General features: G+C 36.8%; 1 protein-coding gene across 2 annotated transcripts in view; it reads right to left on the reverse strand.

The window, feature by feature from the left end:
• Positions 1-16,819, reverse strand: part of CHIC1 (cysteine rich hydrophobic domain 1) — a 64,941-nt gene that overhangs the window by 26,768 nt on the left and 21,354 nt on the right. For both annotated transcript variants that reach the window (XM_059384909.1, XM_059384908.1), the window contains exon 3: positions 10,244-10,399. In XM_059384909.1, the coding sequence (XP_059240892.1) occupies positions 10,244-10,399 (156 nt within the window). The remainder of the gene's footprint in view (positions 1-10,243; positions 10,400-16,819) is intronic.

A 16,819-nucleotide genomic window follows, 5' to 3' on the forward strand; every position in this document is an offset into this window, starting at 1 on the left:
ATTCGACAGACAGAGATCACAAGTAGGCAGAGAGGCAGGCAGAGAGAGAGAGAGAGAGAGAGAGAGAGGGAAGCAGGCTTCCTGCGGAGCAGGGAGCCCGATGCGGGGCTCCATCCCAGGACCCTGAGATCATGACCCGAGCCGAAGGCAGCAGCCCAAACCACTGAGACACCCAGGTGCCCCCAGAAATCTATTTCTCATAGTTCCAACAGATGGGAAATCTTAGATGAGATGGTTTGTTGAGTTCAGGTGAGAGCTCTCTTCCTTGGCTTCCTTGGCCCCTGGCTGGCAGATAGCTTCCTTATTAGCTTCCTTATTGCTGTGACCTCACATGGTAGAGAAAAAGCAAGCTCTGGTCTTTTCTTACAAAGGCACTAATTCCATCATGAGGACCCCACCCTCATGACTCCATCTACACCTACTTACCTCTCAAAGACCAAAATACTATCCACCTGAAATATTATCCAATTAGTGGGGAGAGCTTCAACATATAAATTTTGGGAGGAAACAAACATTAATTCCATACCAGCATACTTCATAAAAACATAAACCAATCAATAAGAAATTACAATTATAAAAACAAACATAACTAAACACACACCTACAAAATGTGTGAAGCAAAAACTGACCAAACTGAAGAGAGAAATAGTTCTACAATAATAGAGTCTTCATTACCCCACTTTCAATAATGAGTAGAACAACTACGAAGAAGATCAATAAATAAATATAGGGCTTGGACAACACTGTCAACCAACTATACCTAAAACATATATGGAACACTCTGTCCCACAACAATATAATACAAATTCTTCTCAAGTGTACATGGAGTATTCTCCAGGATAGGCCGTATGTTATGCCACTAACCAAGTCTCAATAAATTTAAAAAGAGTTAAGTCTTACAAAGTATAAAACTAGAAATCATAAGAGAAGAAAAACATCATATTCATGCTGCAAGACTGAGAGAACAGTCCCTTTCCTCTGAACACCCCTATCAATTTAGCAAATATAGCAAAAAAGGGTAAAAGTTATTTTAAAATGGTGGCATGAATAGGCCTGAAAGTTGACTTATAATATCACAGTTGTTTCAGTGGTAAATGTAAGAATGGGTAAATGAAAACTTTCATTTCATATATCATGTAGCCATGGAATTCTAGTAGAACCAAGAGCAACTAGAAATTGCTCAGAGTACCCTAATTTTTATTTCTTTTCTTTCACCTAATTTGTTACAAAACATATTCATGAAGTATACTGGCTAAAAACTGTTCATAAGGCAGTTTACAAAGAAGTTCTTTTCTTGGAAACATTTTACAATCAGTTTACACAGCAACCTTGTGATATAGGGCAGTGTAGCCACATTATTTCTATTTTATTTTGTGGGTAACACAAATATGACTTTCATAAAGCTAGATACCTAGAGTTGGCTAGAGTAGGGTGGCAAATGGTAGCTCTCAGGCAAAATCTGTCATGCTGCCTGAAGTTTTACTGTAACACAGCAATGCTCACTCATTTGCATATTGCTTATGGCTGCTTTCATACTAAAACCACAGAGCTACATAGTTGCAACAGAGACCTCTGGCTCACAAAGCCTTAAGTATTTACTATTTTGTCCTTTAAGAAATATTTGTCTGCTAGAGAATTAAAACTCATTGAGCTGTATATCATACCACTTATCCTAATGTTTCTTGTCCCAGCAATAGGAAATACGACCTAGGCAACATGATGTAGTCAAGAGAATACAGTGTTACAAGAGACAGAAACCAAACAAAACAGTGATGGCATAAAAGTTCTTAAATTATTTTTATTTTTAAAAATTTCTACACGTGGACTAAAAGGCAGTGAGGCACCTTAAATTTCTTTATCATCACACTACCTTAAAAGTAAGTAGTACTAAAAAAAATAAGTAGTTCTGAGACACATGGGTGGCTCAGTTGGTTAAGTGTCTGCCTTTGGCTCAGGTCCTGATCCCAGAGGGCTGAGATTGAGCCCCTCATCAGGCTCCCTGCTTAGCTGGGAGCCTGCTTCTCCCTCTTCTTCTGCCATTCCCCTTTCTTGTGCTCTCTGGCTCTCTTTCTCTGTCAAATAAATAAAATCTTTTTAAAAAGTAAGTAGTAGTAGCCTGATTCTATCAGTGAGGAAAATTGAAGCTCCAGAAAGGGCAGTATCTTACACAAGGTTACCAACATATGCTTAGTGTTTTGTCTAGTGTGTTAACAACATAGCATGTACAAAACCAAGGGCCATAACTATAAAGTGTACAGAGCAAGGCAGATAACGTAAATGCTGGGTGGTACTGTGGTGAACCAGAGACCTCATATTCTATTTAAAGGAAGAAGCCACCACTCAGCTAGGGCCAATTGCTGAAAGATTTTAAGAGAGGCTGGCTATCTCAAATTTTATTTTAAATACTCCAATTTTAAGTGTTGGCAATTCATTCAAATGTTTAAAAAAACAGAATGGTCTAGATGTGGCCCAGAAGATGACAATTTGAAAATATGTATTTAAAAATCTTTCTATTTTATTATTTTTTGAAGAGTTTATATATTTGACAGAGAGAAACACAGAGAGCACAAGCAGGGGGAGTGGCAGGCAGAGGGAGAAGGAAAAGCAGGCTCCCCACTAAGGAGGGAGCCTGATGTAGGGCTTGATCCCAGGACTCTGAGATCATGACCCAAGCCAAAGAGAGATGCTTAACTGTCTGAGCCACCAGGTGCCCCTAAATAAATATGTTTAAATTGGCATTTTAGTGATCTAAGAATACAGATGGTCCCTGATTAATAATCATTCTATTTATGATTTTTTCAACTTCCTGATGGTGTGAAAGTTATATGCATTCAGTAGAAACTGTACTTACAATGCTTATGATCTTTTCCTGGGCTAGTAATACGCAGTATAATACTCTCTTGTGATGCTGAACGGTGGCAACAAACCACAGCTCCCAGTCACCTACGCCGTCATGGGGGTAAACAACTGATACACTTAAAGCCATTCTGTACCTGTGCAATCATTCTGTTTTTCACTTTCAGTACGGTATCCAATAAATTACATGAGCTATTTAATAATTTATTATAAAATATGCTTTGTGTTAGATTTTGCCCAGCTACAGGCTAATGTAAGTGCTGCGAACACATTAAAAGGTAGTCTAGGTTAATCTATCATGTTTGGTAGGTTACATGTATTAAATGCATTTTCAACTATTGATATTTTCTTTTATTTTTTTAAAACTCATAGAGCAATTCAGTAATGTGGCAGGATACAAAATCAATGCACAGAAATCAGTTGCTTTCCTATACACTAACAATGTAACTGCAGAAAGAAAAATTAGGGAATCAATTCCATTTATGAGCAACAAAAACTGTAAGATACCTTGGAATAAACCTAACCAAAGAGGTGAAGGATCTATACTCTAGAAACTACAGAACACCTACAAAAGAAAGTGAGGAAGACACAAAAAGATGGAAAAACATTCCATGCTCATGGATTGGAAGAATAAACATTATTAAAAAGTCTACACTGCCCAGAGCAATCTATACTTTCAACACCACCCCAATCAAAACATCATTAGTGTTTTTCAAAGTACTGAAATAAAAAATCCTAAAAGGGATGGAACCAGAAAAGACCCCGAATGGCCAAGGAAATGTTGAAAAAGAAAAAGCTGGGGGAATCACGGTGCCTGACTTCAAGCTATACTACAAAGATACAACCACCAAGACAGCACAGCCTGGTACTGGCACAAAAACAGACACATAGACCAATGGAACAGAATAGAGAGCCCAGATATGGACCCTCAACTCTATGGTCAAATAATCTTTGACAAAGCAGGAAAAAATATCCAGTGGAAAAAAAAGACAGTCTCTTCAATAAATGGTGCTGGGAAAATTGGAATACTATATACAGAAGAATGAAACTCAACCATTCTCTTACACCATACACAAAGATAAACTCTAAATGGATGAAAAACCTCAACGTGAGACAGGAATCCATCAAAGTCCCTGAGGAGAACATAGGCAGTAACCTCTTCAACATTTACCACAGCAAGTTCTTTCAAGATATATCTCCAAAGGAAAGGGAAACAAAAGCGAAAATGATCTTTTTGGACTTCATTAAGATAAAAATATTCTATATAGCAAAGGAAACAGTCAACAAAACAAAGAGGCAACCCATGGAATGGGAGAAGATATTTGCAAGTGACAGTGTAGATAAAGAGCTGATATCCAAGATCTATAAAGAACTTCTCAAACTCAACACCAAAAAAGACCAAATAATCAAGTCAAAAAATGGGCAGAAGATATGAACAGACACTTCTCCAAAGAAGACATATAAATGGCTAACAGACACATACAAAAATGTTCATCATCATTAGCCATCAGGGAAATCCAAATCAAAACCACACTGAGATACCACCTTATACCAGTTAGAATGGGAAAAATTGACAAGGTAAGAAACAACAAATGCAAGGTGGTACGACCACTTTGGAGAACAGTATGAAGGTTCCTCATAAAGTTAAAAATAAAGCTAACTCTATAACTTAGCAATTGCACTACTGGGTATTTACCCCAAAGATACAGATGTAGTGAAAAGAAGGACCACATGTACCCAATGTTCATAGCAGCAACATCCACAATATCCAAACTGGAAAGAGCTGAGATGTTCTTGAACAGACAAATGGGTAAAGAAGATGTGGTCCATATATACAATGGAATAATTACTCAACTATTAGAAAGGATGAATACCCAACTCTTGCATCAACATGGATGGAATTGGAGGAGATTATGCTAAGTAAAATAAGTCAAGCAGAGAAAGTCAATTATCATATGGTTTCACTTATTTGTAGAACATAAGGAATAGCGTGGAGCACATTAGGAGAAGGAAGGGAAAAATGAAGGGGTAGATATGAGAGGGGGAGACGAACCATAAAAGACTATGGACTCTGGGGAATAAAGCAAGGGTTTTGGAGAGGAGGGGAGTGGGCTGATGGGTTAGCCTGGTGATGGGTATTAAGGAGGGAACATACAGCTTAGAGCACTGGGTGTCATATGCAAACAATGAATCATAGAACACTACCTCAAAAATTAATTATGTACTGTATGGTGATTAATATAACATAATAAAAAAAGGTTTTATTTGAAAGAGACAGTACATGCATGTATATATGCACAAGAGGGAGAGGGGCAGAGAGAGAGAGGCAGCAGCAGATTCCCTGCTGAGACAGACAGGGGGCTTGGTCCCAGGACCCTAAGATCATGACCTGAGCCAAAGGCAGAGCTTAATGAACTGAGCCATGCAGGAGCCCCTCAACTCATATTTTCATTTATGATGGATTTATCCGTATGTAATCCCATCATAAGTCCAGGAAGATCTGTACACTGATACCTCAACTTCATTTTTTAAAAATTTACTTATTTATTTAAATATTTTATTTATTTATTTGAAAGAGAGTGAAAGCAAGAGAGATCACAGAGGGAAAGGGAGAAGCAGACTTGCCACTGAGCAGAAAGCCTGATGCGGGGCTTGATCCCAGGACCCTGAGATAATGACCTGAGCCAAAGGCAGATGCTTAGCTGATTGAGCCACCCAGGCACCTTGATATCTTAACTTCAATGTGAATAATTAATTAACCAAAGTAATGGGGGTGAGGGTGAAATGACAGCATCAGTATTAATATCATTTTCCACCGAATATTCTATTAGAAGTTTGCATAGTAATGTCACATAATTGAAAAAATTGCTTCTCTATATTTTAGGCTATGTGGGGAAAGTTTCGACAAGTAGACAAAGAGTAAACAGGTCATCAGTAAAAATGATAGATCCTGGATAATACTAAAACCTACAATTCTGTTCTTAAGTAGCTAAAATTGGCTGTATTTGTATGATTGAAAATCTAAATCATAATTCATGCACACTGAGGCTTTAAAAATAATGGGAATGGATAGGAATTACTGATTCCTATTTGGAATTACTGATTTCTAATTGTTAAAAAATATGACAACTAGAGAAAGAAATTTATGCTTCCAATTTTTTTAACTTATAGAAAGTCATCTGAAAATACTGTACATGCTTTGACAAATAATAAACTTTTATTTATATATAATATAAACTAATTACCAAGGGAATAAAAAAATGTTCAACTTTTTCATTAGAAAAGTCATACAGATCACAGTGTTTCATTATTTTTCTTTTTGAAGTACACATTAAGAAGGGAAGAAGATTTGTATTTCCCTGATGTCGAGTGATATGGAGCACCTTTTCATGTGTCTGTTGGCCATCTGGATGTCTTCTTTGCAGAAATGTCTGTTCATGTCCTCTGCCCATTTCTTGATTGGATTATTTGTTCTTTGGGTGTTGAGTTTGCTAAGTTCTTTATAGATTTTGGAAATAAGTCAAGCAGAGAAAGACAACTATCATATGATCTCCCTGATATGAGGAAGTGGTGATGCAACATGGGGGCTTAAGTGGGTAGGAGAAGAATCAATGAAACAAGATGGGATTGGGAGGGAGACAAACCATAAGTGACTCTTAATCTCACAAAACAAACTGAGGGTTCCTGGGGGGAGGGGGGTTGGAAGAAGGGGGGTGGAGTTATGGACATTGGGGAGGGTATGTGCTTTGGTGAGTGCTGTGAAGTGTGTAAACCTGGCGATTCACAGACCTGTACTGTACCCCTGGGATAAAAATATATGTTTATAAAAAATGTAAAAAAAAAAGAAGGGCAGAAGAAAGATGTGGACAGAAAATTAGTTAAGTACTTCTTGGGAATATTTTTAGCCTTTATCAAACAACTGTACTTCTAATTATAGCTATACAAGGTACTGTGATTTTTGAATACAGTTTAGTAAGCTAATTATTATTTATAAGTTTAAACAAAAATTATTAGTGTGGTACAGGGTGACTTCAGTCTTTTCCACTGGGAAATGAAAACATTCCAAAGACTAAAAGTTTTAAAAATGAGATTAAGATAGTAGTCTTAAATCCATCATGTAACTAGTAATGTCTTGTTATAATAGTGTTATTTCAACATGTTCAAAACTAAGGAGGATTTCCCCCCAGCTACGTAGGTTACTCTCTTTTCCTTTTCTTCAGAGCAGAAGAAACTCTCCCATATAGTTGTAGCTTGGAAATACTTTATTTTTTTGAAGATTCTATTCATTTATTTGAGAGAGAGAGAGAAAGAGCCAGAGAGAGGGCATGAGTGGAAGGGAGGGGCAAAGGCAAAAGCAGACTCCCCACTAAACAGGGAGCCCAACATGGGGCTCAATCCCAGGACCCTGGGACCATCACCTGAGCCAAAGGCATATTCCTAACCAACTGAACCATCCAGGTACCCTGCTTAGAAATACTTTAAATCACATGTTTGGGTTTTGTGAAAAGAGTTGAGTAGCCTAGTTACATTTATATTTACTCCAGTACTCCATTTATATTTCACTTTAAGATGATGAGAACTCAAAACCAGACAAAGACCCCACCAAAAAGGAGAATTACAGACCAATATCCCTGATGAACACGGATGCAAAAATTCTCACCAGGACACTAGCTAATAGGATCCAACGGTACATTGAAAAGGATTATTCACCATGACCAAGTGGGATTTATTCCTGGGCTGCAAGGGTCGTTCAACATTCACAAATCAATCAATGTGATACATTAATAAAAGAAAGGGCAAGAACCATATGATCCTCTCAACAGATGCAGAAAAAGCATTTGATAAAATACAGCATCCTTTCTTGATACAAACTCTCAGCAGGGTAGGGACAGAAGGAACATACCTCAAGATCATCAAAGCTATATAAAAAGAACCACGGCTAATATCATCCTCAATGGGGAAAAACCGAGAGCTTTTCCCATAAGGCCAGGAACATGACAGGGATGTCCACTCTCACCACTGTTGCTCAAGATAGTACTGGAAGTCCTGGCCTCAGCAATCAGACAACAAAAAGAAAAAGGAATAAAAGGCATCCAAATCAGCAAAGAAGTCAAACTCTCATTCTTAGCAGATGACATGATCCTGTGTATGGAAAACCCAAAGACTCCACTCAAAAATTGCTAGCACTCATACTGGAATTTGGCAAAGTCACAGGATATAAAATTAAAGCACAGATGTCAATTGCATTTCTATACACTAACAATGAGGCAGAAGAAAGAGAAATCAAGGAATTGATCCCATTTACAATTGCACGAAAATCCACGTGATACCCAGGAATAGGTATTCCTAACCAAAATGGTAAAGGATCTGTACTCTGAAAACTATAGAACACTTATGAAAGAAATTGAGGGAGACACAAGAAATGGAAAACTTTCCATGCTTATGGATTGGAAGGACAGATAGTGTTAAAATGTCTAAGCTCACCAGAGCAATGCACATTCAATGAAATCCCTATCAAAATACCATGGCTTTCTTCACAGAGCTGGAAAAAACAATCTTAAACTTCGTATGGAACCAGAAAAGCCCATGAGTAGCCAAAGAAATGTTAAAAAAAAAAATAAACCCAAAGCTGGAGCCATCACAATTCCGGACTTCAAGCTGTATTACAAAGCAGTAATCATCAAGACAGTATGGTCCTGGCACTAAAGCAGACACATAGATCAATGAACAGAATAGAGATTCCCAAAAAGGACCTTCCAACTTCACGATCAACTAATCTTTGACAAAGAGAGAAAGAATATCCAATGGAAAAAAGACAGTCTCTTCAACAAATGGTGCTGGAAAAACTGGACAGCCACATGTAGAATAAAACTGGATGACTTTCTTACACCTTACATATAAATAAACTCAAAATGTATGAAAGACCTAAATATGAGAGTGGAATCCATCAAAATCCTAGAGAAGAAAAGATGCAGAAATCTCTTTGACCTTGGCTGCAGCAATTTCTTGCTAGACACATCTTCAAAGGCAAGGGAAACAAAAGCAAAAATGAACTTTTAGGACCTCATCAAAATAAAAAGCTTTGCACAGCAAAGGAAACAGTCAACAAAACTAAAAGACAACGGAAAGAATGGGGAGAATATACATGCAGAAGTCTTATCAGATGAAGGGCTAGTATCCAAAATCTATAAAGAACTTACTGAACCCAACACCTAAAATACAAATAATCCAGTCAAAAAATGGTCATAAGACATGAACAGACATTTCTCCAAGGAAGACATACAAATGGCCAACAAGCACATGAAGATGTTCAACATCATTTGGTATCAGGGAAATATAGATCAAAATGACAGCGAGATATCACCATACACCAGTCAGAATGGCTAAAATTAACAACTCAGGAAATAACAGATATTGGCAAGGATGTGGAGACAGGAGAACTCTCTTACACTGTTGTTGGGAATGCAAGCTGCTATAGCTACTCTGGAAAACAGTATGGAGGTTCCTCAAAAAGTTAAAAATAGAGCTACCCTATAAACCAGCATGTGCACTACTAGATATCTACCCAAAAGATACAAAGTAATTCAAAGGGGCACCTGCACCTCAATGTTTATAGCAGCAATGTCCACAACAGCTCAAATATGGAAAGAACCCAGATGTCTATCAACAGATGAGTGGATAAAGAAGAGGTGGGGTGTGTGTGTGTGTGTGTGTGTGTGTGTGTGTGTGTATAAAATGGAATATATAAAAAATGGAATATCACTCAGCCATCAAGAAGAATGAAACCTTGCTATTTGCAATGATATGGATGGAAGTAGAGGATATTATGCTAAGTGAAATAAGTCAGTCAGAGAAAGACAAATACCATATGATTTTACTCATATGTGGAACTTAAGAAAAAAACGAACATAGAAGGGAAGGAAAAATAAAATAAGATGAAAACTGAGAGGGAGGCATACCATGAGAGTCTCTGAACTCTAGGAAACAAACTGTGGGTTGCTGGAGGGAGGTGGGGAGAGGGAAGGGATAATTGGGTGATGGGTGAAAGGAGAGCATTTGATGAAAGGAACACTGGGTGTTATATGCAACTGGTGGATCACTAAATTCTATCCCTGAAACTAATAAAAAATAATAGTCAAAAAAAGAGAAAAAAAATAAAATGATGGGAAATCATATTAAGTGACAAAGTATTGATAAAGGCTGGACAAATTACTTCATCTCTCTGTCCCTAAACTTGTCTCTAGAATGAAGCTAACACTGTTAAGAGAATTTTTAAAAATCATGTAACACTGTTAAGAGAATTTTACAAAATCATGTAACATACTCGGTACATATAAGGGATCAATAAATGTTAGCTCTATGGTTATACAATAAAATGGTTACTCACTCTTTTGTTGAGACAAATAACAGGCCACAGGCTGCAACCCAGTGTGCAACAGCAGCAGAGACAACCACATAGTAGCCATTTCACATTGACCGGGAGAGCCTTTTTCAAACATGCATTTACACGGCCAATGCTCGTCTTAAATTCTTCCGGGGCCACCTATAACAAGGGTGCAATCTTTACTTAACATTTTATGGGAAGCTTTCCACTATTTATCTTTAAATGTGAAGAAAATGTTTGTCTTTTATAAACACTTTAAGGAATTACATGTCTAAATAGATTTATGCCTTTACTGTATTACCATACTCTTGGATGACATTAGAAAGCAAAACAATATAATTTCACGTTTACAGAACTTAATTCTGATGTTCAAAAATAATCTTCTGAAATTACCAGCATTAAAATGACAGCAAAATTGGTGGTAAAGAATACCTGTCAAGCAGTTTTTCTACCAAACATTCTCATTATTCAGGCAATATTATAGTCTCCAATTATTCACGCTAGTAAGACCAGAAGCATAATGTAACAATAAAAACCTAAATACTGCCAGAGAAAATGGAATTGAAATTAGACTCTGGTTATATTCCTGGATTATTTTTAAATAGGCAACTCTTGAAACTTTCTCCCTGGCAAATTTGCAGCACAATTTTAATACTTGCCATCATTTGTAGGGAAAAATTACACTAACAAGACAGCGAGGAGTAACAGCATTAAAAAAGTGTCTTAATATTCAGCATAAAATGTACTAAAAAAACTGCTGTAAATTTTGAAATTTGAAAGGTTTTTAAATATACAAATTTAATATCTTAATTACTACCACCATTCCTGGAAGTGGCTGCTTGTGCCTCTCTGTAAACAATGACAAAGTTAGTTCAAAGGCAAGAGCATGACAGGCATAATTACATTTATACTGAAAATTCTGCTTGAAGGTTATACAATTCAAAGGCATACTAAAAATAGTTTGCTTTCAGTGAAATCACATTTGTGGATCACAAATATTATTCTCTTTCATTTAGAAAGCTGTCAGACTGTAAAATCTATGGGAAAAAATTCTAGCATCTGGCTGGGCAGGCAAAAATTATGAAAATATTAGAAAAAAATAAGCTGCTATAAAATAAAAGCCCTTTAACACGTTAGGTGTATAAAATACGGAGTTTTACAACTCTTCCAAAAAAAATTGTAGTAGAGAATTCAATTTATTACATTTTTGTCTTTTAATAGATATATCTTAGAATCAATGCTATAAAAACATGCAGATGTTATAAATATACATGACCAAAGAATTCAGCACCATCATGATTAAAACATTATACTAGCTTTATTAGAATTGTTCACGCCACCCAATAAAGTTAATTGCTTAACCCATACATTTGATTTTCTTCCTAATATGTTAACCAACAATAGTTGTAAAATTGCAAGGCTCAAAAAACTGTTTTTACATGGGTATGTAAACTAATCTATACACTCCAACTAAACTGCTGGCAATATGACTTAAGATAATCACTGAGTAAAAAGAATTTCAATTAAATGACTAACTTCCTAGGGTAAATATGAAAATAAATTCAGAAAACCAAGCCTTGTAAATGAAAAAAAGAAAATGCTAACAGGCTAAGCATATCAGACAATAAATGAAGATTTTGATTCTACTTACTTATTAGCTATGAAAAATCATAGGCAAATTCTGAGTTTTAATTTCTCCTATATAAAATGAAAATAATAACCTTTGTCTCATATATCTTATAGGAAATGGGCCTCATATCTTAAAAAGAACCTCACTAACCAGAATGCTTTGAAAAAGGAAGCCACTTCCTCTTGACTAGATTTGGAGAAAGAAAAGCAAAGCTCTCTTTTGCATGGTCTCACCTGAAGGCAAGGCATTTGATCAGGTAACCATTAATAATCCATAGCCTTGCTACATGTTCTATTATAAACAAAAGGCTAATTAGCTACATTTTGTTTTCCAATTTTTCATTTTCATTCCAGTAAGTTAACATACAGTGTTATATTAGTTTCAAGTGTATAATAGAGTAATTCAACAGTTCCATACATTACCCTGTGCTCTTCAAGACAAGTGCACTCCTTAATCCCCATCACTACTTCACTTGTCCCCCAATAACCATCAGATTGTTCTCTATAATTAACAGTCTATTTCTTGTTTTGTCTTATTTTTTCCCTTTACTTGTTTTGTATCTAAAATTACACATACAAGTGAAATCCTATGGTATTTGTCTTTCTCTGGCTGACTTATTTCACTCAGCATTATATATACTCTCTAGTTCCATCCATGTTGTTGCAAATGGCAATATTCCATTCCTTTATATGGCTGAATAATATTGAATTTTGTGGATATATCTATATCTGTATCTGTAACTATATATCACATTTTCTTTATCCATTCATCAGTCCATGGACACTTACACTGCTTCCATACCTTGGCTCTTGTAAATAATGCTGCTATAAACACTGAGGTGCATATATCCCTTTGATTTAGTGTTTTCGTACTCTTTGGGTAAATACCTAGTAGTGTGATTGCTGGATGATAAAGCAGTTCTATTTTTAACTTTTTTGAGGAACTTCCATACTGTTTTCCATAGTGGCTGCACCAGTTTGTATTCCCCACAGTACATGAGTGTTCTTTTGTCTCCACATCATTCTTATGGTAGTACCATACTGTTTGGGTTATTATGACTTTGAAATATAACTTAAGTCTGGAATTGTGATGCCTCCAGATTTGCTTTCCTTTTTTAAGATTGCTTTGGTCATTTGGGGTCTTTTGTGGTTCCAGACAAATTTTAGGACTGTTGATTGTAGTTGTGTGAAAAATGCTGTTGTAGATTGCATTAAATCTATAGACTGCTTTGGGTAATATAGACATTTTAACAATATTTGTTTTTCCAATCCATGAGCATGGAATGTCTTTCCATTCCTTTGTGTTGTCTTGAATTTCTTTCATCAGTGATTTATGGTTTTCAGAATACAGGTCTTTCACCTTTTGGGTTAGGTTTATTCTTAGGTGTCTTATTATTTTAGATGAAATTGTAAATGGGATGTTTTTCTTAATTTCTCTGTCACTTCATTGTTAGTGTATAGAAATGCAGCAGATTTCTGTACATTGATTTTGTATCCTGTGACTTTACTAAATTTGTTTATCAGTTCTAGCAATTTTTTGGTGGGGTCTTTAGGATTTTCTATATATAGTATCATGTCATCTGCAAATAGTGTAACTTTTACTTCTTCCTTGCTGATTTGGATGCCTTTTATTTCTTTTTGCTGTCTGACTGCTGTGGCAAGGACTTACAGTACTATGTCGAATACAGGTGGTGAGAGCAGACATGACATCCCTGTTTTGTTCTGTTTTTCACCATTAAGGATGATGTTAGCTGCGGGTTTTTCATAGGTGGCCTTTATTATGTCTAGGTATATTCCCTCTAAACTTATTTTGTTAAGAGTTTTTATCATGAATGTGCATTTGAAAAGAATGTGTATTCTGCTGTCCTAGGAGGGAATGTTCTGAATATCTGTTAAGTTCATCTATTCCAGTGTGTCATCAAAGCCATTGTTTCCTTATTGATGTCCTGTTTAGAGATCTGTCCACTCAATGTGTGGTGTTAAAGTTCCCTACTATTACTGTGTTATTATGAATTAGTTCCTTTATGTTTGTTATTAACTGTTTACATATATAATTTACATTTAAACAAATATCATATCTTCATGTATCTTCATATATCTTATAGCATATAATTCATATAGCATATAATTCATATATCTTCATGTTGGATTATCCCCTTTATTATTATATATTGTCCTTTGTTTCTTGTTACAGTCTTTGGTTTAAAGTCTGTTTTGTCTGATATAAATGTTGCTATTCTGGCTTTCTTTTGATATCCATTTGAATGTTAAATGTTTCTCAATCCTCTCACTCTCAATCTGTAGGGGTCCTTAGGTCTAAAATGGGCCTCTTGCAGGCAGCAAATAGATGGGTGTTTTTTTCCTTAATTCATTATGCCACCCTATGTCTTTTGATTGAAGCATTTAGTCCATTTACATTCAAAGTAATTACTAATAGATACATATTTATTGCCATTTTATTACTTGTTTTGTGATTGTTTCTGAAGAATTTCTCTGATCCTTTCTTGTCTTTTTTCATGTTTTGCTTATTTCTTTAATGACATGTTTGGATTTTTCTCTCCATTCTTTACATATCTATTAGTGGTTTTTGATATGTGCTTACCATAAGGTTTGTATATAACCTCTTCTGCATATAGCAGTCCATATTTTTGATGGTCATTTAAGTTTGAACATATTCTTTTCTCCTGTCCTCTACACCTTTTAGGTATGTTATTGTATTTTATATCCTTCCTTTGTGAGTTTGACTTTTTTGCAGAAAAATTCATTTTTACTGCTTTTGTGTTTCCTGCATTTAACTGTCACTTTTGGTCTCTCTATTCAAAGAGGCCCTTTTAATATTTCTTGCAGAGCTGGTTTAATGGTCATGAACTCCTTTAGCGTTTGCTTGTCTAGAAAACTTTATCTCTCTTTGTATTGTGAATGATAGCCTAGCCAGGTAGAGTATTCTTGGCTGCAGATTCTTCCCATTCAGCACCTTGAATATATCATGTTACCCATTTCTGGTTGGCAAAGTTTCTTTTGAAAAATCTCCTGCTAGCCTTATGGGTTTTCCCTTGTAATTTAATGACTTCTTTTGTCTTGCTGCTTTTAAAATTTTTTATCACTATATTTTAATTTAATGACAATATATCTGTGTGTTGGTCTGCTTCTGTTGATTCTGTTGGGGGGGGGGGTTCTCTGTGCCTCCTGGATCTAGATATCTCTTTCTGTCCCAAGATTAGGGGAACTTTCAGCTCTTATTTCTTCAAATAAATTTTTTGCCCCCCCTTTCTCTCTCTTCTTTTTCTGGGATTCCTATAATATGAATGCTATTACATTTGATGGAGTCACTCAGCTCTCTCTGTTTATTCTCATTTTGCATCTTCTCTTTCTTTGCTCCCTCTTGTTCAGCTTGATTACTTTCCATTACTTTGTCTTCTAGGTCATTAATTCATTTCTCTGCTTCTTCCATCCTCTGTTTATTCCATCAAACATGTTTCTCATTTCTTTATTATTATTTTTAAAAGTTTTTATTTATTTGACAGAGAGAGAGGTGTCACAAGTAGGTATAGCAGGAGGTAGAGGGAGAGGGAGAAGTAGGCTCCCTACTCAGCAGAGCCCTATGTAGGGCTTGATCCCAGGACCCCAGGATCATGACCTTAGCCAAAGGCAAATGTTCAACCAACCGAGCCACCGATGCACCCCACATGTTTCTCATTTCATTTATGTTGTGACCTTTATCTCTGCTATGTTATTCCTTCCTTTGTGTTAAGGGTCTCACTCAGGTCTTCCACTTTTTTCTCAAGTCCAGTGAGTATCCTTATGACCACTGCTTATATTCTCTATCAGGAATCTTACTTACATCTGTTTGACTTAGGTCTCTGGCTATGGCCTTGTCCTGTTCTTTCATTTAGGATCAATTTCTCTCTCTCGTCATTTTGTTTGCCTCTCTGTGTCTTTTTCTCTGTGTTAAGGTTAAGTCAGTGTTTCTTCTGTTATTGAATAGTGATTTTATGAAGAAGAGGTCCTGGAGAGCCCTGGAGTGCAGTGTCCCCTGTTCACCAGAACCTAGATCTTCAGTAGAGTATCCTATGTGTGTTTTTATGCCCTGCTGTTTCATCTGATTCAATTTTCCTTTTAGTGCAGTCATCTGCAGTGACTTTCTGCCTGTTGTGGCCATGCTTGCTCTCTGTGGGACCCAGTAGGCCAGCTCTGGGTGGGAGGAGTTCCCACTGAGGAAGGTAGTGTTAGCAAAATTTCTGCTGGGTCATTAGTCCTATGCTGGATCCCCTGAAGCACTGTGGCAGCTGGGGGCTTCAGGCCAGGGTGTCTAAGGGCACAGGGCTGGGCATGGTATGTGATGGTAGCTGATGATGTCTGGTTGGGCATGGCCCATGAGGGCTGCTGGGAGCATGCAATTGAGTGCAGTGTGCAAAGGCACCTGTAGGCATCTGGCTGAGTAGGCAAGTGATGGAGCCTAGGAACAATGGAAGGCTTCCAGAGAGGTGCCAGGTCGGCATGGCTTGTGATGGGCAATCAGCCACATTTTGAACACAAATTCAATGTTCTTCAGTTCTTCAATTCTTTAGAGTAAAAAAAGAGATGTCCTTTTAAAAAACAGAGGGGAGTGGGATGCCTGGGTGGCTCAGCTGGTTAAGCCTCGGCCTTCAGCTCACGTCATGATCCCAGGTCCCTGGGATCAAGTCCCACATTGGCCTCTGTGCTCGGCAGGGAGCCTGCTTCTCTCTCCACCTTCTGCCTTCCATTCTGCCTGCTTGTGTGCTCTCTCCCTCTCTCTCTTTGACAAATAAAAAAAAAAAAACTTAAAAAAAAAAAAGAAAAACCGGAGGGGAGATAGGCAAGATGGCAGAGCAGTAGCAGACTGAAGCGACATCAGATCACAGGAGTTCAGCTAGATGGGTATCAAACCATTCTGAACACCTACAAACTCAACAGGAGATAGAAGAGAAG

Source organism: Mustela nigripes, chromosome X (assembly GCF_022355385.1).
Source record: "Mustela nigripes isolate SB6536 chromosome X, MUSNIG.SB6536, whole genome shotgun sequence".
Taxonomy (NCBI): Eukaryota; Metazoa; Chordata; class Mammalia; order Carnivora; family Mustelidae; genus Mustela; species Mustela nigripes.